This window comes from Capsicum annuum, chromosome 9 (genome assembly GCF_002878395.1).
Source record: "Capsicum annuum cultivar UCD-10X-F1 chromosome 9, UCD10Xv1.1, whole genome shotgun sequence".
Taxonomy (NCBI): Eukaryota; Viridiplantae; Streptophyta; class Magnoliopsida; order Solanales; family Solanaceae; genus Capsicum; species Capsicum annuum.
The window spans coordinates 174,206,381-174,231,959 of NC_061119.1; the positions used below are offsets into that span (position 1 = coordinate 174,206,381).

General features: G+C 32.4%; 2 protein-coding genes across 3 annotated transcripts in view; one reads left to right on the top strand and one right to left on the bottom strand.

Annotated features, from left to right (window-relative positions):
• Nucleotides 1–3,804: 3,804 nt before the first annotated feature.
• LOC107856620 (TPR repeat-containing thioredoxin TTL1) lies at nt 3,805–8,780 on the top strand. 2 transcript variants are annotated; one of them, XM_016701613.2, is made up of 8 exons: nt 3,806–4,865; nt 6,485–6,680; nt 6,771–6,952; nt 7,042–7,375; nt 7,479–7,683; nt 7,760–7,866; nt 8,095–8,226; nt 8,571–8,780. In XM_016701613.2, the coding sequence occupies exons 1-8, from the start codon at nt 4,111–4,113 to the stop codon at nt 8,580–8,582; spliced, it is 1,923 nt and encodes a 640-aa protein (XP_016557099.2). In that variant the 5' UTR covers nt 3,806–4,110; the 3' UTR covers nt 8,583–8,780. The 2 variants fall into 2 exon arrangements, with proteins under 2 accessions (XP_016557098.2, XP_016557099.2); XM_016701612.2 differs by having other exon boundaries at nt 3,805–4,865; nt 8,095–8,780.
• Nucleotides 8,781–14,118: 5,338 nt separating this feature from the next.
• The window catches only part of LOC124887140 (anther-specific protein LAT52-like), a 65,938-nt gene continuing 54,477 nt past the window's right edge, over nt 14,119–25,579 (bottom strand). The window contains exons 3-4 of the mRNA XM_047396334.1: nt 17,622–17,727; nt 14,119–14,347 (exon numbers count right to left, since the gene is read on the bottom strand). Of these exons, the coding sequence (XP_047252290.1) occupies nt 14,119–14,347; nt 17,622–17,727 (335 nt within the window). The remainder of the gene's footprint in view (nt 14,348–17,621; nt 17,728–25,579) is intronic.

Below are 25,579 nucleotides of genomic sequence, written 5' to 3' on the forward strand. Positions count from 1 at the left end.
CACATCTCTAACAATATGCATATAGGCTGCCTCATTAAAAACCTTACAAGGAAAACCTAGTGGGACAAAACCTCGTAAGTGAAAAAGAGTACAGCGCGTATTAACTCCCTCTAATAAGAACATCCTTGAACCTTTGCATCCCAATCTTGTGCAGCATCTTCTTGAAAGTTGCAATTGAAGGAGACTTGGTGAATAAATCAGCCACATTGTCACTTGAACGAATCTGTTGTATGTTACTATTACTATTCTTTTAGAGCTCATGTATGTAAAAAAGCTTTGATAAAGTGTGCTTCATTCTATCTCCTTTTATAAATTCCCTTTTAAGTTGTGTTATGCATGTTGCATTATCTCCGTATAAAATTGTGGGTACATTGTCACATTTCACACCATATTTTTCTCGAATGAGATGTATGATGGATCTCAACCATACTCATTCTCGGCTTGCTTCATGAATAGTCATTATCTCAGCATGGTTCGATGAAGTGGCTAAATAGACTGCTTTGTATATCTCTAAGATATCGCAGTATCCCCTGAACATATAGCTTATTTGAGATCAGTTTTATATGGGTCAGATAAGTACCCAACATCAACATAACCAACAAGATTGGGACTACAATCTTTAGAATAAAATAAGCTCGTATGTTTGATCACATTCCGATGTCTCCTAGTAGGAGTAAAACTATATATACGTTGCTAACAAATTGACCGAAAAAGTCTATGTCATGCCTTGTAGTATTTGTAAGATACATTAGTGCACCAATTGCACTAAGATATGATACTTCATAATCAAGGAGTTCCTCATTCCTTTCTTGAGGTCGGAAGGAATCCTTATTCAATTATGTATGTTTCTCATTTAAGGAAATATTCTATTGCTTTTGAAAACTCTCCAAGAGTTTCAATAATTTTCAAGCTAGAAGCTTATACAATATAAGGATTATAAATAAGTTTTCCAGAAACTTTTATATGCTTCAAACATTTTGAATCCTTAAAAGTTCTCATGTAAATTTTGTCAAGTGACAATATTCAACATTTCATGAGTGACATCTTAAGTGTTTGGATTGCAAATCAAATAAGTTTTATGCTTATCAAGATGCATCCTTTCATGTCACTTGATAAATGTTTCTACGTCAGGATGCTTAAATAAACGTATAATTCAGATCCTCGTAATCTTTTACAATAGTATGCTAATATTGTATTAAATACATCGTTAATGATATATCATTTTGTATCGATTCATAGTGTGACATAACATTTTGAGATCTCACCACTTCATTATTTTCAGGTACCTGAACCTCTCATGAGGTTTCATGAAGTGTTATGTCGTAGGCTCTTCAAAAGCACATTGTCTTCTTATTATGATTATTTGCTCCTTATTTCTCAAGGATTATTTCAAGAAACTGATTGGTCTACCACGCTTCATGCATGCGTAGACTTTTTCATTTAAGAACATAAAATAGGAGCACTTACAGCTTAAATATGAGATGCTTTCGGCATTTGACTTGAATTATCTTTTGAATGAAGATCTGATGATAATTCCTAACATATTTCATAGCTGTTTATAATCTCCTTCTTATGTTAGGAAAACTAACATACATCCTCCATTGACTTTGAGGAATCAATCTTTGTGCATTATGGTATATTCATTAATTATATACCACACATCAAAACTATTAGATGGACAACATGTGGTTCCTGACTTAGAACCAACATTGAGAGAAAATTAATCATAATTTATTGGTTTGATGCATACAAGTACTTTTGTATATAATAGTTCAAACCAACACATGAAGCTTTTGTTCTCATTAACAATAGTTTAGCTATTTATCGAAGACATTCTATGCCAAATAAACATTATCAAGATGACTTGTCTTGATTACATAATTTGAAAATTATGTTCTTATCTCAATTTCATTGAGCAAACAACTTTATGAATGTCAAATTACAAATTGATAATAAATGTAAATTAAATGTGATCATCTTATTGATGCATCTTTTTCAAAACATATCACATGATAGGTGAACGGACCCTTATTTGTCTTTTATACTTTTCAGATTTTAAGGGATCCAATCCTAAAATTAGTTGGTCCAACCAACTTATCAAGAGGACAAGCACCGTTCAAAGTACATGAAGAATTTTTTAATTCTTCAATATATGCTTAATATATGCACATCTTTGGAATGTCATAATCATGTCAACTTATGAACTTTTAAACTAGTAAACTCCAAGTTTATCATGATATGTGCCTTTACTTTAGTAAATTTCAGATTTACTGTGACATGAATAGATTTCAGCTTTACTACTTCAGAAGTAGATTTGAAAATTATCCATCATTTTTCAGAGGTGAGTTATTGTGATACCATCACAATCAAGCGCATGTTTATATTAATAAGTTTTACTAAATATTACCACATTCACCTTAGAGAATGGATCTATACATATAATAGTCGAAATTTTCATTCCTCAAGAATGGAATATAATCGTGCCTTAAGCATATCAAATTATGAAAGCTTAGAACCTCTTTCATGATGTTGCTACTTCAGGAGCAAATCCAGGCATACATATAATATCGAGAATTTTTCTCTAACATATCTTATAATCATAATAAGTGTGTGAAAATAGTATCACTTTTAATAATAATTATCATATTGTCCCACCACGCTTATATTCGTACATTCAATCACTTGTCTCTTTTAGACATATTATGCACTGCTACCACATTCACTTCAGAGAATGGAGCATATTCAATGGGACATGTCTCATAGTCTTTCAGAAAAAACACATTATTTTACCTTAGCCATCATAATGTCATTAATATAGTACTTTGAGATCCAATCTTAATGTCTTAGCCATATAAAGGCGTCTTAGGTTATAAATCGATGGGACATGAATCCAACATCTCATCATGGTGCATTAAAACTTTTAACCTAATGTCTTAACCTTTTAATGAGATAAGACTTAAATCATCATCATAATTTTTAATAATATTGTTCGTCATGAACAAATTTAAAGCATCATTGGTTTCAAACCAATTATTTTTTCTCAAATTCAATAATAATTATATCATTAGTAGCAAAAGACACGAATAACATAAGGAGTTACTAACCTTGCAATTACCTTTAGATTTATAATCTCACCTTGTTTGACAGAGTCTCATGCTGATAACGCGTTATGAAATATAAAGCAAATATAAGAAGAATAGAGAGAGAAGAGAGGAGATTTCTTTATTTCTTATAAGGATTCTTGAGGAGTCTCTCTTGATAAATTAATTACAATAAAGGAAACCTCCTTTACAAGGGAAAACTAACTTTAACATTTTTAACTTTTTTATAAATAGACATACATTATATATGATAAAGTAAAGTAGACATTCACTATGGTAATATATTTATAACATTACCAAAAATTTAAAAAAAGATTAGTGATTCTAGCAAGTAGTAGAAACGGTTTTAATAAGTTAAAAAAGTAATTTCTTTCTAAAAGTAATTATTTAAAGAATATTATTCCTTCGTTTAAAAAAGAATGACCTACTTTCTATTTTAATCTGTTTAAAAAAGAATGATCCTTTTTCTTTTTTGGTAATATTTTAATTTTAACTTTTCAAATGACATGTTTAGGACCACAAGATGAAAAGACATTTTGATATATTTTACATAATTTTAATTTAAGACCATAAAATTCAAAAGTCTCTTTATTTTTTTAAATTTTGTACAAAGTCAAAGTAAATTATTCTTCATGAAACGGAGGGAGTAATAAGTTTTTTTTTTTTAATTACTTTTCGAACAAGTAATTTTGAAAATAAGCGGAGCGAAAGTCAAGGAAGAGATTTTCTTCGTCCCTACCCCTTCCCCTCCTCTGTAAAAGTGAGAGAAAAATTTCTTAAAACTCGCTTCTATTTCTATCTGTCCGTCATTTGCCGACCCCTCGCATTCATTCTTTGCTTCTTCCTTTTATATATCAAGAGATTCCCCCTTTTTCTCCTTTTTTTTTTTTTTTTCTTTCTCTTCCTTCTTTCTTCATCTCTTCTACTTAAAACTCAGCTCAAGCCAAAACACATCCCCCTTACTCATATACAGTGGCCAATACAAAGGAAGTGTAACAATTGTGGGTCCATGTCGAGGAACTCTATGAGTAACAACAACAATGGCACCACCACCGACATTGACAAACCCGATTTCAGAGAACTGGATCTAGGTTCTTTAACCCGACCAAATGTATTTACCAATTCTACAAGTACTAGCTCCAGTTCATCCGGATCAATCTCCGGTTACAATGTTCCTAAATCCAATGACCTTTCCAGTTCAGTTGACAGCAGTTCACGCCGGTTTAAGCCGGGGCATACTCGGTCAAGGTCTGACTCTTATCCGTTAATCTCCTCGGGGAGTAGTAGTTGTAGTAGAAGTTCAGTATACTCCTCTGCTATATATTCATTTCCTACTGGGAACATCTGCCCTTCGGGCAAAATTTTGAAAGCAGCAGTTCCTGTTAAGTCTACTAAAACTGATATATTTGGGTCGAGAATTGGGAACTATGGCCACGGAAGTATAATTCGTGGCGGTATTGGGGCTGATGGAGGAGGAGCTGCCAATGCCAATGCTGGGAAGGAAAAAAGTTATTTACAGAATCCGGAAGAGTTGAAGAGAATAGGAAATGAGAGTTATAAGAAGGGTGATTTTCCCGAGGCTTTAAGCTTTTATGAAAAAGCTATTGCGATTTCGCCTGGAAATGCTGCGTACCATTGTAATCGAGCAGCTGCATTGATGGGTATGAAACGGGTTGTGGAGGCTGTGAAGGAATGTGAGGAAGCTATTAGGCTGGATCCTTCCTACATTCGGGCACATCAACGGTTAGGATCTTTGCTACTTAGGTAAGTGTACTAATGTCGAAATCTTTGAATCTATATGTATGTTTCAATGTTCATTATCGGTGGTGGATCCAGAATTTCAGTAAGGTGGTTTGAAGAATGTATATGTTGGAATATTAATTGTCATATATCTAGTGGTTGATCCAGAATTTTCAGTAATGGTTTCGAAAAATAAGAATATAGTGCTTGAGATTTGAACCCCTAAAACACCGAGCCAATCTCTAGCCCTGTGTTAGGGATTCAAAATCTATATATGTACATTAAAATTACCTTATACACCGTGTAATTTTTTTGTGGTGGGTGAACACCCTCTTGCCCCTCTAATTCCGCTCCTACATATGTCTTACCAACAACAACAACTACATACCTAGTGAAATCCCACAAGTGGGTTCTGGGGAGGGTTGATTGTAGGCAGAACTTCCCAATACCTCGTGGAGGCAGAGAGGCTGTTTCCAAGAGAACATATGTAGCTTTTATGTGGGGTTATGGTTAAATGTGTAGATTTGGATTCACATAGCTAAAATGATTTTTCAATAATATCGAACTCCCTTAGCTGATGCATTGTGTGTCCATTACCCAACCAAATCTCAAACTGGGATCTACAGATGTGGTTGACTGATCTTTAGTGCTGCCTACAAAGATTAATAGTTTAGTGTTATGGATTGTTAACCTCACAATAGGTGTGTGAGGTCAGTTCCTGTCGTCCCTTTTTTCCCTTCCCCTTCCGCCGTTACCCTATGTAAAAAAAATTTAAAAAGAGAAGTTCTTGATTGGTGCCACCAATGCATTTTTATCATTTATTATTCCCTTTGTTTGGTCCTTTTACTTTGGTTTCCTTCTAGTTACTGTCATCTTTGTTAGCTTTTCCGTTTTCTTTTCTGTGGTTTTCATTTATAGCAGGTTAAGACACCCTGTTGTTATTCAGTTCTAGAGGTGAATTCACAATGGTTTATAGCTCTTTGAGTGATTGTTGGCAATTGACTGTAAGTAGGCATTTGGACACAATTTGGTTGAGATTTGAAAAAGAAGTAGTATTTGAAGTTAAGTTCAAAAAGGGTACTTGGAAATTGGAGTTGCATTTGGACATGAAAACAGATTTGAAGTTTCATGAGTGAAAGCTCGAACAACTCCTAAACCATGCTTTTCAGATTTCAACTTCTGTATTTCAAGTTTGAACGTGAAATAATGGCAGTTCGATAAACACTCTTATTTGAAATAATCTGATATCCCAAATCTTATTAATGTCCTAAGGTTTCCTGAATAACTCATAATCCTTGTAGAGCACCGTGTCCTTCATCATGATTATTATTCATAGGTGGTGTTGGTGAAGTGCAAAATCTTTTTGCTGCCCAAACATTATATGGAACATGGTTTTCTAGTCTGTTTCTTGTTGGTTTTCTCTGGACTTACCGCCTGGAAGTTAGTACTTTTTTCGCCTTTCCCCTCTTTAAGTCTTATTAGTGGTTTGTAAGCTTTCCACCAACAATTCTGTTATAAACCACAATTTTCTTCATGAATTTTTAATTGAATTTGCTTTAGCAGTTTATCATGTCCTGTCTGAATAGCTAGTTAGAATTATTTTCATCTTTCTGAATGTCGTCTAATTCCTGTAAGACTCACAGTTTAGGACAGGTTGAAAATGCCAGAAATCATATGTGTATCATGGGGCATCAGCCAGATCAGGGTGATTTGCTAAAGTTGCAGGCAGTGGAGAAACATATTGGAAAATGCACTGATGCCCGTAAGGTTGCTGATTGGTGGAGTACATTAAGAGAAGCTGATGCAGCAATTGCTTCTGGAGCTGATGCATCTCCTCAGGTAAAGCAATGAGAAGAATTTAGTGTATGTGAAGAAAAAGTTGCATGAGAAGTTAAGTGCTGTTACTGAATACTGAAATTGAATTCACAGCTACATGCTTGTAGAGCGGAAGCTCTTTTAAAGCTACACCGATTAGAGGATGCTGAATCGAGCCTATCAAATGCTCACAAGTTTGAATCATCTTCTTTGGGATCCCAGTCAAAACTTTTTGGGATGCTCTCTGAAGCATACCTGCTCGTTGTTCAGTCTCAGCTGGAACTGGCTTTGGGAAGGTGAGTTGGGACTTATTTGCTTAAATTGTAACAGAAATAAGAGGTTATAGCAGTTCAGCTGTAAAAGAATGAATCATGAATATTTGCAGGTGTGAAAATGCACTTACCACCATTGAGAGTGCTGGACAGATTGACCCTCGAAGTGTTGAAGTTTCAGTTTTATTGAAGAATGTGAGATTGGTGGGACGAGCTCGTGCCCGTGGCAATAATTTATTTAAATCTGAGAGATATACTGAAGCTTGTGCGGCTTACGGGGAAGGTCTCAGGCTTGATTTTTCAAATGCAGTTCTATACTGCAATAGAGCAGCTTGCTGGTACAAACTCAGGCAGTGGGAGAAATCAGTGGATGATTGCGATCAAGCTCTCTGTATTCAGCCAAATTATACTAAAGCCCTTCTTCGGAAGGCTGCCTCAAACGCCAAGGTGACAGACTTACCCTCACATCATTAAAAGAGATATGTTTCCCTAGAGAACTTTCAATTTGTTCTCAATTGCTAGTCTCTCTGTTGAATGAAATCAATTGTAGCTAGAAAGATGGGCTGAAGCTGTTAGAGATTATGAAGTTTTGAGGAAGGTGCTTCCATATGACAATGAAGTTGCTGACTCATTGTCCCATGCCCAAGTTGCATTAAAGAAATCATGTGGAGAAGATATTTACAATATGAAATTTGCTGGGGAGGTGGAGTTAGTTTCAGGTCTAGAGCAGTTTCGAGCTGCAATCTCATCACCTGGTAGGCTGTCGTGCATCCTTATTGGATCCTCGCATTGTGAATTACTATGATTCAATAATTATATTGGAAATTGCAGGTGCATCTGCAGTATATTTTGAAGCAGCATCCAACCTACAATGCAAGCAGATATCTCCGATTTTACACACATTAAGCAGTAAATATCCTTCCATAAATTTTCTCAAGGTAAGCATTAACTGGCAATGTCTATTGTTTTTTTAAAAGATGGTGGAGCAACAAAATGATTTAAAATGATTGAAAATTGTTACAATTTCGTGTTGATAGGGTGTAGTACTTAGAGCTTTACCTATGACCGAGACACTACCATGCTTCAAAATAGGGTTATATCTTTCTTATGACTTTATATGCATGGTGGAGGAGAGACTTTATACTAACCTTCTGTATCTACTGAAGGTGGATATGGACGAAAGCCCGGCAGTTGCTTCTGCTGAGAATGTCAGAGTTCTACCAACATTTAAGATTTACAAACAGGGCAGCTGCCTGAAGGAGGCGGTTTCTCCAAATCCAGAGGAGTTGGAGTCCTTGGTGAGGCATTACACTAGTTAAGAGTATGATTGCTATGTAATTTGCTTCTTCATCTATTTGCCCTCTCTGCTCTCCCCGCCTTAGAGGATTGATATTGCCTGTGACATGAATCAGAGCGACCACGTAATAATCTCATAGGATCCAAATCAAATGCTGGCATCCTTGAGTGATGGTTTAGTCTCTTGATTTCATCCTTTTAATTACTTATTCATTCCTCATTGCCGCTGGCATCCAACATTTTTCGTTTCCTTTTTTTTTCTCCCTTCAATTTCTTCCTAGTATAATCCTTCTTATGTTTGAGGAGAACTAGTGAATTATGTCAAATTTGTTTTTTGGCCATATAGCTGAACACTTAAAGAAGTGGCTTGGCTAGATAGCTGGTTGTAGATGAAGATCTACACAATCGAGACAACGGAAGGGATATTGGGCATCAACAGTATTGGACATCGGGTGTGTCCTTAATAGGTTAGCTGAAGGATGAAAATGTTGATGATATTGATATTGATTATTTCTTTGATAAAGTATTCTATCAATAAAGTTAGTTTTCCCCCCCCCAGTTCCATTTGTCTTTCTATGCTTCTGCTTTTCTTTTATTAGCTCCTCCCGAAGAAAAGCTGTTGAGTTTTAGTAGGGCCAATTAGTCCTTATAATCTCAAAATGATATGGTGCACATTGCCAACTATACTGCTAAGTTGATGGCATTGCTGAATCAAGAAAACCCTTCTAAAGGTCCCATCTTAATTGTAAATCTATCACATGTATGCGTGCAAGTTGCAAACTTAACAACCAGCCCAGAACTTTTCACCAGTTCTCTCTTTTTGGGGTAGCTTGTTTAGGATCTTTTTTTTTTTTTTTTTAAGTATAAATAACACAAATACCAATCGTTTTAGAATTAATTACAATCTCTCCCACTTTTTTTAATTACTTTACTCTCTCTCTATTCATATACATACGATACGCGTCATATACATAGCATCCTGTGTATATGTGATTTTGTTACTGCAGGTAAAAATGGAAATAGCGGATTTCCTTCCTTTAAAAACACAATTAACTCAATCAATTAATTAAGTGGATTATTGCATCCCTTAAATTAAAGCTACTGAAATTCAAATTTTGAATTATACAAATACGTTAAAAAAATTTCAGACGAAATACACACAAAAAATAAATCCAATCATTGAAATTTGTTTTGAAGAAACATCACGTACATCTACTGATTTTCGTTTTGAAGAAAAAAATTTGAATTGAAATTCAAGACGATGAATATTGTTATTCTTTTGAGGTACTCTGGTCAATGGAGAATCGAAACAGAATATGTAAATTATAAAAGTGAAGAGATCGTTGTTGCTGTATCAATAAGTTATTTGAGGTTGATTTTGTCAATCGCTACCGATAATTTTGGTCAGTCGCTGTTGATTTTGATCGATCATTGCTGAATATGTATTTTTTTTTTCATTTGTGTTGTGTATGTGTTTGCTGGGATAATTAGTTTATCATTTTTTTTTTTTGATGTATTTGTTTGCTGAGATAATGACTTCATGCTTGTCTATTTGTATAAAGTTAAGCAAATGTATATGTAAATGTTTACATATATATTGAATATATTTGTAGTAATTATAGATAACAAAATATTCTATCTATATTAGTATATATACATGGATACAAAATTTAAGATTTTAATATGTATCACAAATTAGTATGAATGAAAAAAAAAATTACAGTTAAACTTCTTTGTCTACTTGTTATGTTTGAATGAATCAAGTTATGTCAAAATAATGATTGTGTTTTGTAGAGTCAAATGTTATGTATATGAAGATATATACACTCATTTAAAAGTGTATATTGTGTAGCTGTTTTTACTATGTTGTGGGAAACTTTTCATTTGTTTATGTATGTAAAGTTGTAATCCTATGTATATGTGGACCTATACATGCATAGTAATTAACATCTAATAGATATAAGAGATACAGTAATACTATTTAAATAAACCATATACATAAATGCTATGTATATTAAACATATAATAATGAATGTGTTATTAATATAGAAATACTATATGTATATGATGACATATACACACAGACAAAAATCTGCATTACTGAACTTTTTCAAATTTGTCGAAAATTATTCATCTGATTAGCCTTATATCAACGTGTAAACATATGTATATGTATGCATATACACACAAACAAAAAATATGATAAATTATTTTTGAGAGACAATAATTCTATGTTTATGTAGACTAGTTCACGCATACAAATACATTGAAAAATCATGTACAAAATACAATAATCACGCCGAAATATGTAAAGTTTTACTACTGGACGTGTTAGCTGTGACTCAAAAAAAGGATTATGGGAGAAAATTAACCCATAGTTTCAGTGTCTTATTTATTTTTAAAAATAAAAAAATCATCAAATAATGATTTTTCTCATCAATGATCCTCTTTCTTTATTTTTTGGTTAAAAGGAGAATTTACTTATTTAACAACTATAACATTAATTCAATCATTAGATGTAAGAAACTGATCAAATTTTGGGCCTCCCATAAGGTGACCAGTTTAGTTTTAAAATGAATACAAAAAAAAAAGTATTAATAAAAAAATCAGAATGATAAAAAGAAATGATGTTAAAATTGAATGCAGTTAGTTGGAGTTAAACATAATTGATTTCAAACATGAAAACGGAACCTTGATTGTAGCCCTTTTTTAAGGAGAAAAAATCATGAGAGAAAAGGGGATATGTATGTATATGTACTTTAAGAGAGAGAAACTTAAAAAATGAGATTTATGTAATGTGTTTAGGGAGATGGAATTTTTTGTAATAAGTGAAATATAAGTTGTGGGTTTGTATAATTTTTTTTTTTTTTTTATTCTCTTGTAATATATGGACTTTTTAAACTAATGTCTGAAGATCCTTCTTGAGGAAACTGAAAATTTTAATGGAAGTTATTAGGTCACGGTATAAATTTTTGTAAGTTATTACAAATATTAGACAATTGTATAATGTTTCATTTAAAAGGTTGAAAAATATATGAGCAAATGATTACCTTTGTGACAAAGGAATTTAAGGAAATCAAATAGAAAAGAATACTTTCAATTATAGAAATATACGATTAATCAGTATTATCGAAGTTGAAAATATTAACTTGAGGAAATTTGTCATCAAAACAAAATGAAAGATAACAAAGAGGGATTTAACAAATGGAGCATCACAACTTCCAAACATAAAGAGCAAACAAAGAAGCATCACCTTGAAGCTACACATACAAACTCCTTATTCAATAAAGAGTGAGTGAAACTACCTTCAAATCTGATGCGAATTATTATTTAGTCCACGAACTATTTTTGATATTAAAAAACCTCTAAACTTAACTAAATAATTTTTAAAACATCCCTAAACTTAACTACATATATAATTTTAAAAACGCCCTTAAAATGCCACATGACATAGAAAATGGCCTCAAAATTTTATTGGTGCATGAACTGCTTAAGAATTATGTCATGTAAGCATTTAATGATAAAAACCCCTTAAAAACTTTTTCCCTTAATTTTCAACATATGCTAACTGCTACCACAATTCTTCTTCTTCCTATTTTAAATTTTTCTTGATTAAAACACACCATAAGTTTGAACTTAAATATTTTTTACCATCTTACTTAAATGCTAAGTTTCTTAACCTCAATTGTTTTAATAACTATACTTTGTTAGATGCGGATTTCGACAACGTCGATAATTTCATGATCAGATGACAATTTTGAAAGAAAATTTAACTAGAATTATCCACACAAAATAAACTAGGAATCAAATGAAGGAGATTATCACTGAAACTTTTATTAAGACTTTTACGCTAAAATCCTTTGATTCCATGGAAATGAAAGTTAAAGGGTTAAGTTAGAGAATTCCGAGAGAATTATGAGGAGGAAAGAAAGAGTTCTAGCAATGTAGAAGCGTTTATTGTATGATTTCATCGAATTGAGTTATTTTAGTGGATTTATTTTTTAGATGTGTATTTTTTTGAGTTTCAAAGATTCACGTGAATGGCACATAAATAATATATCAACAGGTAAATCCAACTAGATAGCGAGTATACACACGTTAAGTCCAGCTAGATAGTGAGGATACACACATTAGTTTGATATGACAAAATAAGAGTTTTTAAATTCATTTAGTCAAGTATAAGATTATTTTTAATACTAAATATAATTCGGAGAATCAAATAATAATTCACACCAAGTTAAAGGGTGTTTTCAATACTTCACTTTTCAATAAAAATTCAATGAACTTTCTTGTCAATGGTGAGTACACTATATTATAATTCTAACTATACATAAACGAGAATCTTGAATTTTGATAATCCTCATAAATTTTTTGGTGCAATTAGATTGCCACACATGTCTATTGCTTTTTTCATACTTATTGTTACATTTTTCTCATTTATAATTTTATAATATTTTTGTTTGAACCTTTATAATTAACTATACATAGAAGTAACTTTATATATATATATATATTCTTGTTACTTATTAGATTACTTGTTTCTTTTTTCACTTATTTTTTATATTAACTTTTTATTATTTATTTAAGAAAATCAAGGAAGATTTGTAAATTTTTCTGTAATATTCTGATTTATTAAGTAACTACATAAAGTATCAATAGTCAACATAAATTTACAAAACATAATTAATAAGGATAAGTTTGTTTGTTTTTCTCCTAATATATAATTTCTTAAGTGACTTTTCAAGTAAAAAAGTCAAGTAAAAAGGAATTGAGATGTACCATTTTCTTTTCTTTTTTTTTTTGCTCTCAACTCTTCTACTATTTTTTTTTTACTTATTATTTTAGCAAATCAACAAGGGTTTGTTATTTTCTTCAATAATACTATTATCATAACTATCTAACATAATCTACCAATCATATACTCTCAAAACATAATAGAGATAAATAAAGCAAACTCCTAATAGAAGAGTATCAAATCAACAATTGTAAAATAAAACGAAATGGATAGAGTTTATTAGTTGTTATTGTATATTTTAGTAAAATTTGTGCAACTTTAAATTTACAGTTTTATTTCTAACCTGACCAATTATTATTTCTTACTAATAATACGTCATATCGTCTTTTTGGGTGTGTTTGGTATAAAAATATTTTTTATGAAATATATTATTTTAAAAATATTATTTTTTTAAAAAATGTATTTCTTACTTATTTTCTTGTGTTTTCTATGTAAGTAAAAATATTATTAAGAAATTATTTGTATATAATTTAAATATGTATATGAGAAGTAGTAGTATGTGTGGTGGAGATGAGAGCTAGGGAGGCTGGGGGGGGGGGGGGGGAGAGAGCTCAATAAATGTATAATGCCATTTGTGAAGTGTAATTTTCCTACTTTCATAAAGTCATTTTCCTAATTTTTAAGAAACTTAATTTCCTAGAGAAAATATTTTTCAATAAATTAACCAATCAAATTTGAAAAAGATTTAAAACATATCGAATACACCATTTGTCTGTTTTGAATCGCATCCCTTGTCCTTGTGTATTTGCCAATTCTCCTTCATACTTCATTCTTCATAAATAAAACCCATTAAAAGTTATTCGATTAATGGACAATTTTTTTAATAATTATAAAGACTTACTAAATAAGATATAATTAATGAGTCATTAAATTAAATTAATTATGCAATAGAAAAATATGATATAAGTTATTTTTACATACATTATATTTATTTTTGTATTATGAATTTGAATCGAGCTTAGCACGAACTTATGCAATTTATGCAATTAGTATATAGGAGAAGTTAACACTTATTTTTTCTCCTTCGTTTTGATTCACCATATCAACAAAAAGAGCAAAAACTACTGTTTCTCTAAACACTTTATAATAATAATTTAGTTTAAAATTCAAGTGGGAACAAACCCAACTCATCAAGAACATCCTTGCAGCCAGGTAGAGCCTCCTCCTTCACGAAGAAAAGTGGATTCGCATAACGTGTTGAATTGGGAATGCCAAAATTTTTGCTGCAGACAACTCTTGCGCTGTCAAAACTTAGTCCAGGTTCGTTGCAATCCTCTCTTGGGCTGTGGACAACTGCAACATCACAGAGTTCATTCTCATGGTCACCTACCACTTCTATTGTGAATTCGGAATCGAAATATGCCTTCATTTAAAAAAAAATAATTAATCTATGCAATGAAACTAAAAAGTGACATAAATAGACTTTATACACTTATTTAGTACATAATATTTTTATTAACGGCATGAGGCTGACGGCCCTTTAAATTTGATAGTGCTTGTTTTTGTGCATTATTCTTTTTTTTTAGATAGTGCACAAAAAATGTGCACTATTAGCTATTTTTCTGTAAATAGTGGAAAGCATATTTTTTTTACACTATTCTTTTTTAATCCACATAGTACATAAAAAAATGCATATTAATTATCTTTTTATGAATAGTGAAAAATGCATGCACTACCCTTTTGAATAGTGGAAAGTGCTCTTTTGTATGCACTATTTTTGTTCCACATAATGTACAAAAATAATACACTATTAATTACTATCTTTTTGTGAATATTTAAAAGTGTACTTTTTTTGCTATACCAAGAAAGATGAATTTTTAACAAAATTAAGATAACATTTTGCTACACCTAAGTCACAGAGGTAGAACTTTTAACAAAACTCAAGATAGTACCAATTACTACACCAAATCAGAAAGATAAAATTTATATCAAATTCAAAATGTCATTTTGCTACGCCAAAAAAGAATTTTTAAGAACAATCAAGATGTTATTTTTGCTATACCACGTTAGAAGAGTTAATAACTCAAATGGGCACTCAACTTATGATTTTTCTTTCAGAAAGTCACTCAACTTTGATTCTTACTCCAAAAGTCACTCAACTATGAGTTCTTTTCTCAGAAAGTCACTCAACTTTAAGTTTTACTTCAAAAGTCACTCAAATATGAATTCTTTTCCCAGAAAGTCACTCAAGTTATTTAATTAATTTTTTTCATTAAAATTTGTTATCATGTAATTTTTATTTAAAACAAAAATTTTAAGAAATAAAAAAGTTTTTCATTTAAACAATCAATTTTGTGATCCGATCATATCCAAAATTCATTTAAATGGTGTAATTGAATATCTTTTTTATTTCTTAGAATTTTGATTTTAATACTATTTTCTTGTCTAACGATTACTCTATATTATAAATTGTATATAGTCATATAGATCATCAATTAATATTCTAAAACCACACTCATTTGATTGTACACTTTTTGCGGGTAGTTTTACTTCGTTGCAGTGTATATATTATAATGTACAAATGTTTACTAACATTTGGTAATGTTTTATATCATATCATTTTAGTTCAAAATCTTTAACGATCCCTTTTATCAATTTATTAGAAATAGAATTCATTGTATTTATTTGATGCATATGTATATTATACAAGTGGTAATATAAAAAATTGCATTATGATTGAAAATCAATTTCGTAAATAAGTATCACATTGAAAGTTAATTAAATCTAAGCAACTAAATGAATATGATTCAAAAAATCTAAAAAATTAATATTAACATTATAAGTGAATTGATATAAACTATTTAGGATATTTTAAAATTTTAGAGGGTTAAATATAAAGTAAACATGAGATTATGTAATAAATATGGTTCAAATATTTTTTTAGTTTTTAAAAAAATTTTGGTTTTAAATAAAATTTTAAGTTAGCAAATTTTAACTAAAACAACTAATTAAATAGGCTGAGTGACTTTATAAGTAAAATATTCATACTTAAATAACTTTTGAAGTGAAAAACAAAATTGAGTGACTTTCTGAGAAAATAAACCTAAGTTAATTGGCTTTTGGAGTAAGAAATAAACTTGAGTAACTTTGTTCAGTGACCATTTGAGTTATTAACTCCACGCTGGAAAGATAAACTTATAACAAAATCAATATACCATTTTGCTACACTTAGAAAGAGAGAATATCTAACAACAATCAAGATACCATTTTTCTACACAAATTCATAAAGAGTAACTTTTAATACAAATCAAGCTACCATAGTACACCAAGCCAGAAAGACTTGATTTTAACTAAAATCAAGAATTCAAAACGCCACTTTGCTACACAAAGTCATCAAGATAGAATTTTTAACAATAATTAAGATACCATTTGTATCGGAAGAGTCAGAAAATATTGTTGAAAGTAATGGGATTTGTAGATTATGTTTTATTCCACCAGCCATGATGATTTTTTTTCTCTCGATCTCTCTGTATTCCTAGTACTACAATATAAGAATATAATGAATGGTATATTGATAGTTTGTTCTTGTTTTTTCTGTTGGTTTTGACGTGTACTTCACCACGTTAAGAAAGTGCTATTCATCAAAGTGTACTAATAAAGTTCACTTCAAAGGGATCATAGTATATTAAAGAACTCATCTTGCACAAACGTAGTTGACAACACGGTAATTTCAGCCAAGGGAAGGAATTTTGAACAAGCAAAACGTTGCTGAATAAAATTACAAAATAAAACTACCACAGCCCTATAAAATTGTTGCTTACGGATATGTAACCAGTAAACTATAGAAGATCAGAAATATAGAACATTCCACTGAAATAAATTATTTGAATTACCTGGTTTATGTAACCACAGACCTGCAAAAAAGAACAGTGAATGCACTATATGAGAAATAATTAATAGCGCACTATTTTTGTGCACTATGTGAAAAAAATGAACAGTGCTAAAAAAAAGTACACTTTCAACTGCTCATAAAAAGATACTCTCTCCATTTTATAATAAATGAATTGTTGAATTTTGACATACAGATTAAGGAAAAAACATTAAAGACATAAATTTAACACAAATTTCCATTTTCACCCCAAAAAAAGAAAAAGTTGACCTTGTAATACCTTTTCAAAAGTTAATTAGTTATCAAATCATAAGGATAAATTTGAAAAAAAATTTAATAATTCACTTACTTTGAAACACCAATCAATACCCCAACAATTCACTTATTGTGAAATAGAGAAAGTACTAATTAATAATGCACTATCTGAAAAAATGAATTATGCACAAAAAATGCACTTTCCACTATTCACAAAAAGATAATTAATAGTGCACTTTTTTTGTGTACTATATGGATAAAAAAAGTATAGTGCACAAAAAGTGCACTTTCCACTATTCACAAAAAAATAATTAATATTGCACTTTTTTTGTGTACTATCTGAAAAAAATAAATAGTGCACGAAAAAGTGCCCTACCAAATTTAAACGGCCATAAGCCCCACACCGTTAAAAAAATATTGTGCACTAAATGAGTAGAAAAAGCCTATTTATGTCACTTTCTAGTTTCATGACATAGATTGATCATTTTTTTTAAAAATAAAGGCATATTTTGATTTTGGAGTCTTCTATTGTGTATTTGCCATTCGTGTCTGTCATCACTTCTGTTACGTCTACTATCGTGTTTGTCTCTTCAATGTATCTGCATACCAATCTCACACTGGCACCTGTACAAAATGTACAGTCACTCAGTCAAACTTCTCTATAACTGCTTGACCGAATTTAACTCTGTAATTCAATGAACTTAACTTACTGGAAAAAAAGGGACTCACATTTTATTCTTCTAAAATTATTTATATATGTTTTACCCTTTCTAGATTTGATGGTAGTCTATAAACGAGAGCCTAGTAATAATGTGGTAAGTTGTGCTAAGCCATGCACGCTATGTGGGGAGTTTTGTCTCAATAGCCACTTTGACAACATAACCTAATATTTAGATATAAGTTTTAAAAATTGTAGTGGATAGACATATTTATGATCTCATTCATATGACTTTCAAAAACCATACAAATCTAGCATATAAGTCTTTAATATTACACTATAATCCCTTCCCCCATTTCATCCAACAAAAATCTGATTTAAAATTTTTCTTCTTAAAAAATATTCTCCAACAAGCCGTAAAAAATGCTCCGGTTTTCACTTAATTTCTCCTATTCCGGTGGCTTTTTCAATGACATTTTTTTCACAACTAAAAATCACCATTACCTTGCTTATTGCTTCCATTGTTACCCTATTATCTTTTAAATATTTTTAAAAACCATTTTCTCACCATTGTTACAAGTTTGAGAAGCTTTCAAAATCATTTCATAACTCGTTATTAGATAGATTACAATAGTTTAGAAGCACTATAAGTTTCTTTTTCCATTTTAGTAGCTAGAGAGCATCGATAAGAACCCAATTTCATGCACTCACATTTTTGTACGAATTTCTTATCATTCATCAATCAGTCATCGACCCGTATAGATCGATACCTTAATCTAGAATCGACCAATCTAGTCTATAATGATAGCGACAAAATTTATTATTGTTGGTGGTGATTATATGGGAGTATAAGAGGAGACTATCAAATTTTGGAATTGAAAATCTTTTAGTAAGGTGATAGTGCCTATTGCGTTGCGTCAGAATGGTTCTTACGACGACATGATTGCAAGTGTAATTGAGAGGAAAATTAGCTTGCAATCCATGTGACTTTATGATTAGCTATGTAATGAATGAGAGGCAAAAAATATATCTCTCATTCATAAAGAATGATAGGCAGGTGGCTATGTACATGTTCGATGTTATTGCCGATGAATCTAGGCCTATATTGAAGATAAATATCATCCCAAGATCTCTGATAGAACCAATGAATTCAGCCCCACCCCATCACCACACCCTATAATTGATGATGACGATACGATTGAACATGAGAGCCTGGATGCTGATTCAATGAATATGGATTATCATCTAATGGATATGGAAGATCATCCAACGAATGCAGAAGATCTCGAATGTTTTCAAGAAGAGTACGGAGAGTGTGGATCGAAATCACAACTTAACTATTCCTTTTTGGTGGAATTAATTTCTACAAAGAACAAATATTTTATACCAACAAAGAGCTAAAAATGTTATTGGATGAAGCGTCGCTGAGAAAGTCTTTTGATTTAGCTATGTTGAAGGGTTGTAGTAAATACTTTAAGGTGAAATGTGTATGTCCTAGTTGTGCCTGAATGTTGTGGTTTAAAAAGTATGTCCTAGTTGTGCCTGAATGTTGTGGTTTAAAAAGTATGAATGCTCGATCAACTTTTGCATATACAAGTATGTTGGCGATCACAATTGCAATGTTGAACATACCGTGGAGAGCCATAGGATAGTCCCAGTTTTTGAATGTAACAATTGATTGCTTTGATAATTAATTTTGCCAATCTGTTAAAAATCTTCCTTTTATGGTTTTGAATTTTGCAAATTTATTAGAAAATGAATACAAAAGTTGATTACTTTCATAATTAATTAATGAGACACACACACATATATATAAATATATACATATACATACTAGTGAGGGTGTGGCCGTGCAAAGCACGAGCCCAACATATCTTGGAAAATGAAAGATTCTCAAAAATAGGTGCCAAAATGCAGTACAAATTGTCCTGCAAATTTTGATTGTATAACTGAACTATATGAACTTGAATAAGGTGCTTTGCCAAGTTGAATATAAAGTTACATTTGACAAAGATATGAATATGGAAGTATGTAACTTTGGAAGTTTTAACATAGCAAATTGGCCGTAATGTAACTATGTAAATCTTGATGGATCTGTCTACGTGTACATGGACAAAGAGAATTTTGTTGTAGTTGCATGAAATTTTGATGTTGTCATTGGAATATCTGTATTATAGTAAACAATAGGATTCACTTAACCTAATGATTGAGAAAGACGATGTTATGTCTGCTATAGATCGATATTTTACAGTATTTTCATAGTGAACTTGCTTTCCATTTCGATCGGAATTCCATACCTTTAAGCCAGGATAGTACTGTTGGATTTCCTGTTTGAGAAACTGAACGATGAGAATGATAATAGGCAGTGGATAGATAAGCAAAAACTTAGCAGTTTTATTGTCATAGAAAATAAATATACAAACTTTAATGTTTCAACATCAAAGTCATATGATCGTTGGCTGTACAAAGTTGGTTTTGTACCATAGTCAGTAGCTAGATATGGATAAGAGGGCATTGAATTCATATGATGATCTACAACAATGGTTAAAGATCCATATATAGCTAAGTTAAGCGATAATTGAGCATGCCATGACGTTGTTAGGATCTCATAGAAGCCTTTATGGCGTTGACCTATAAATGAACCTTTGGGTTTATATTTCTATTTAGAAAACTAAAAAATTTAGTTGTCTATTCAAACAAGTTTAAACATTAAATCTCAATTTAGCTAATTAAATGAATCCTTAGAAAGAAAATAAAACTTTTCCTATCAAATATGACAGAAAAAACATGGAAAAGACCGAGTGTGTATAACTTAATCTATTGAGGACAGGACATTATATCAATGTGTCAACATGTACAGGTTATCTATTAGTGGAATCTCAGACAAATATAAAGAATTTAACAATATCTAACCATTTCAAACTTATCTAGAAACTCAGTCTCATCCTCATCAAAGGCAATGGGAGGTCCTGCAAGAACATTATGAGATATATTTCTAACCAATTGTAAGTGCATTGTATAAAGAAAATGAATAATTGTAAAGCATTAACATTCTTTCTCCCAATATTTCTGAGATTCTTGCCGTAATTGTACCGTTGACATCCGTGATGTCAATGTTGAAGTGGCACCTCTGATTGAATAAAAACACAATAAAGTACATAGCAATTTTTAAAACTAAAAGGGAAAAAGCAGCAATACCACTAAAAGATATAGAAAAGTTGAGCACACCATAAGGTTTGAACGTAAGTGCTTGTTTTATTATTCTGCTGGTTACTTACATCTCTTTTTATACAAATTTTGTACATGTTGAAGATAACTATAAGAGTCTTATCTAATGCCTATTTTACAGGAAAGATAATCTTTTTGTTACAGAAAAAGCTACAACAATTCAAATTCAAAATAAACTCTAATAGCCCCCTACAAGATCATGTTCGTGATCGAACCATGAGCTTGGATCGAAGATTAAGGAACCGATTCATGCCAACTGCTTTAGTAAATATATCTGCAAGTTGATTTTGAGATGAAACATAGAGAACCACTAACGATTGATCTTCAACCATCTCCCGTACAAAATGATAATCAAGATGAATATGCTTCGACCGTTGATGGATGACAGGATTTCGAGATAAAAACTGTGCGCTAAGATTATCACAAAGGACAATAGTGGGTGCAGTGAGAGGAGCACGTAGCTCGCTGAGCAGTTGCTGAATCCAAATCAATTTAGTAGTTGCAAAAGCTAAAGCACGATACTCAGCTTCAGTGCTTTAGTGGGCTAAAGCCTTTTGTTTGTGAGAAGACCAACTGATCAGGTTACCTCCATAAAATAATGCAAAACCATGTTGGGAGCGACTATCATCAATGTCAGAGATCCAACCAGCATCCGAAAAGGCTACAAGGCTAGAATCAGACATAGGACGTAGTAAGAGGTCATCATGGATGGATCCTTTTAGATATCGAAGTATGCATTTTACAGCTGACCAATGAGCAGTGGTGGGTGCTTGCATAAATTGGCATACTCGATTGACTACATAGGATATTTATGACCTAGTAATAGTAACATATTGAAGTGCACCAACAACACTACAGTATAAATAAGCATCAGGCAGGGGATCACTAGAAAGAGTAAGTATTGATCCAGGTTCAGCCGGACTAGAGATAGGATTTGCATCAACCATGTTAGTTCGACGAAGTAAGTCACGAATGTACCTGCCTTGAGCTAAAATAATCCCATTTGATGTTGGAGATACTTTAATACCAAGAAAATAATTTAAGGAACCAAGATATTTGAGAGAAAACTGTTGATCAAGAGAACGAATAAATGCAGTGATGAAATCACTATCGCTGCCAGGTAGAATAAGATCATCCACATAGATAAGAACATATGTTGTGTGCTTAGAAGTTAGCTACACAAAAAGAGAAGAGTCAGATAAACAAGAGCGAAAGCCAATACCGAGGAGAAAAACCTTTAACTTATTGAACCCAGCGCGTGGCGCTTTTTTGAGGCCATATAAGGCCTTGTTCAATTTGCATACAAAATGTGGCCGATGAGGATCAACAAATCCTTTTGGTTGCTCTATAAATACTTGTTCGGAGAGATCACTATTTAAGAATGCATTGTTAATGTCAAGTTGTCGAATGGGCCACTTATTTATCATAGCTAAAGACGAAACAAGCCGAATAGTTGTAGGCTTAACAACAGGACTGAAAGTATCAAAGTAATCAACACCCTCCTCTTGGTGAAAACCTTTCTCTACAAGGCAAGCTTTGTAACGTTCAATTAATCCATCAACTTTTCTCTTAACCCTGTAGACCCATTTATAACCAATAATGTTAGAATTTGGCGATGGTGGAACCAATGTCCGTCTTATTTTGCATAAGGGCTAAAAATTTTGCCTGCATAGCATGATGCCATTCAGGATATTTGGAGGCTTGATGATATATTGTAGGTTCTGGAATGTGCAAAGGATCAGGAAGAAGATAATGTCGAGATGTTATAAGATCTTTTGGTTTTAAGTAATTAGTTTTACTTCAAACAACCATGTGATGACTAGAGGTGTTGGGGGGGCGAAAATAGGAAGGGGTTGAGGTCGGGTAAGATGAATTAGATGGTGGCAGGTGTTCAGGTGGGTTAGTGGTTGGTGTATTCTTTGTTTGTGGATATTCTTGAGGGGATACAGTAGAGGGTGTAGAGGGTATGTGTGTATGATTAGTGTGTTCAGATGAGGGGATAGGTGATGCAACTGGAGGACTTGATGATGACCTTGATACGAGAGAATGTGAACGCACTGGATGTTGAGAAACTTGATTGAGTAAAGAGAAAGAAGAGTTTCTAAAATGGAACGAGGATGATGATGATATTGTGATCGGCAGCATGGAGGAATAAGGGAAAGTATTTTCATCAAACACAACATGACTATTAATATAAATTTAAGAAGACGCGACATGGTAAACTATATCCTATAAAGACACAAGGAAGAAACCCAAAATCAACTTTGTGATGATTGTAAGGTCGAAGAAAAGGATAACAAAGGCAACCGAAAGTTTTGAGAAAACCATAATCGGGAGAATTTTTATACAGTAATTGATATGGCAATTTAAAGGACAAAGAAGAGGATATTGTAATATTAGATAAGTACGTAGCAGTGAGAAATGCATGCTCCCAAAATTGAAATGGAAGAGAAGCATGGGAAAGAAGAGCGAGTCTTTTTTCAATTATAATACGATTTCGGTGTTCCGATGCACCATTTTTTTGAGGAGTATAAGGACAAGAAATACGATGATGAATGCCTTGATTTTGTAAATATGATGATACATTTCGGTATTCACCTCCCCAGTCAGTTTGAACCAATTTTGTTTTAGTCCCAAACTGGGTTTCAACGGCCGACTTAAATTGAGTGAAAAATTGAAAAACTTAAGATTTATGTGACATGAAATATATCCAAATAAATTTGGTGCAATCATCAATGAATAAAACAAAGTAGGAGGATCCATTAATAGAAGGAACTGGGAAAAGTCCCCAAATATCAGAATAAACTAATTGAAAAGGACTACTGCTAGAAACATGGGAATGAGAAAAGGGTAGGCGTCGACTCTTGCCTAGTTGACAAGGTTCGCAAACATTAGGAAAATCAAAGCTAGAAACAGGTAGCCTAAAATTAGACACAAGACGATGAAGAAGAGCTTCATTTGGATGAGCTAGTCAAAGATGCCAACCAATAAGAGAGGTGCGTTCACCAAGAAATATGGAAGGCGGGGAAGACTGAGAATGAGACGATGATAGTTGAAGAGGGTACAGGTCATCATCAAGTGTTCCTCGCAGCAGTTTCCTACCCTGCAAATCCTTCTCATAGCAATCATAAGTATAAAATTCCATATAGACATTATTATCATGAGTTAGTTTAGAAACACTAAGTAAATTCTTAGAAATTTTAGGGACATGGAGAATATTTTTAAGATGAATGGGTTGTGTGCGTGCAGACAAAATTGATGAGTCAATGTGCGAAATAGGAAGTTTCATACCATTACCAACCGCTAAACCATCATTGCTGGTGTAAGGCTATAACTAGAGGTTAGTCATGTCTGAAGTCACATGATGTGTAGCAGCCAAATCAAAATACCAAGCAGGATCAACAATAGCCGAAGAAGAAGCAAAATGTGCTTGTTTGGGAGTTGACCATGATGGCGATGACCTTGTTGGTGGATAATATTTTTCATTAGAGTGATGGTAGCAATTATGAGCTTCATGATTAGTTTTACAAAATATTTGACATGGAACACGACGCTTGGACTAACGATTATTTGACCGAGAAAATGCAGAATGGGAATATTGTTGAGGTACCATAGATTGAGCATAATTATGTGAATTGTAGGCAATAAGATTAGAGAGTGGGGGTGGTCCAAGAATAGATGACTGGTTGGTATTATGAACGGATGGAAAGGGAGGAGGATAAGCTGAATTTTGAGTTAAGAGGGCATGAGAAGGAATAGAGCCAAATTGAGTATTAATGGTGGTCAAATTAATTTCTTCAGCCAAGTGTTCTTCTTCCTGAAGGAGGAGTCCAAATAGTTCTTTGGGAGTCATAGGACCAGAACGCATATTAAGTGCAGCCTTGAAAATTCCAAATGAAGAATCCAGACCATTAAGAACAAATGATATGAAGTCATCACCTTGTACAATGTACAAGCTTTCTGCTAAAGAGTTGGCGATTACGCATTTCTTCTCAAAGTATTCTGTGATGGAAAGATTGCCTTTAGGAAGGTTTTGAAGTTGATATTTTAATTGCATAACTCGAGCACGTGTCTATGATTGAAACATACACTTGATTTTAGTCCAAGCATCATAAGAAGAGGTAGCTCGAGTTAAGTAACCAAGAAGAGGATCAGAAATTATTTGACAAAGCCAAACAAGAATAAGAAGATCGCTGCGTCGCCATTCATCATACTCAGGGTTAGAAGTAACTGCTGGTTATGCATGGCTGGTAGCGGACATTGTAGTAGAAGGGGTGACAGTAATAGTTTGTGGAGGAGGATTGGAACCAAGAACAAAAGAGTCAAGAGAAAAGGCTCTGAGTATGTCTAAGGTATTTTCTTTCCAAAGACAATATTTGTTTCTATCTAGTTTGAGAGAGAGGTTTGGCAACTGAATAATGGTGGAAGAACCAGAGTCTTTTGCAAGTGATAACAGGTTGCTGGATTTTTGAGGATTGGACATAGGATCGATGGGCAAATTTGATACCATATAGAAAAGTTGAGCACACCATAAGGTTTGAACGTAAGTGCTTGTTTTATTATTCTGCTGGTTACATCTCTTTTTATACA

Coding starts and splice junctions, on each gene's coding strand:
- LOC107856620 (XM_016701612.2), top strand. CDS start 4,111: ATGTCGAGGAACTCTATGAGTAACAACAACAATGGCACCACCACCGAC. Junction 7,376..7,478: donor AGGCTGCCTCAAACGCCAAG/GTGACAGACTTA, acceptor AATCAATTGTAG/CTAGAAAGATGGGCTGAAGC. Junction 7,867..8,094: donor CTTCCATAAATTTTCTCAAG/GTAAGCATTAAC, acceptor TATCTACTGAAG/GTGGATATGGACGAAAGCCC.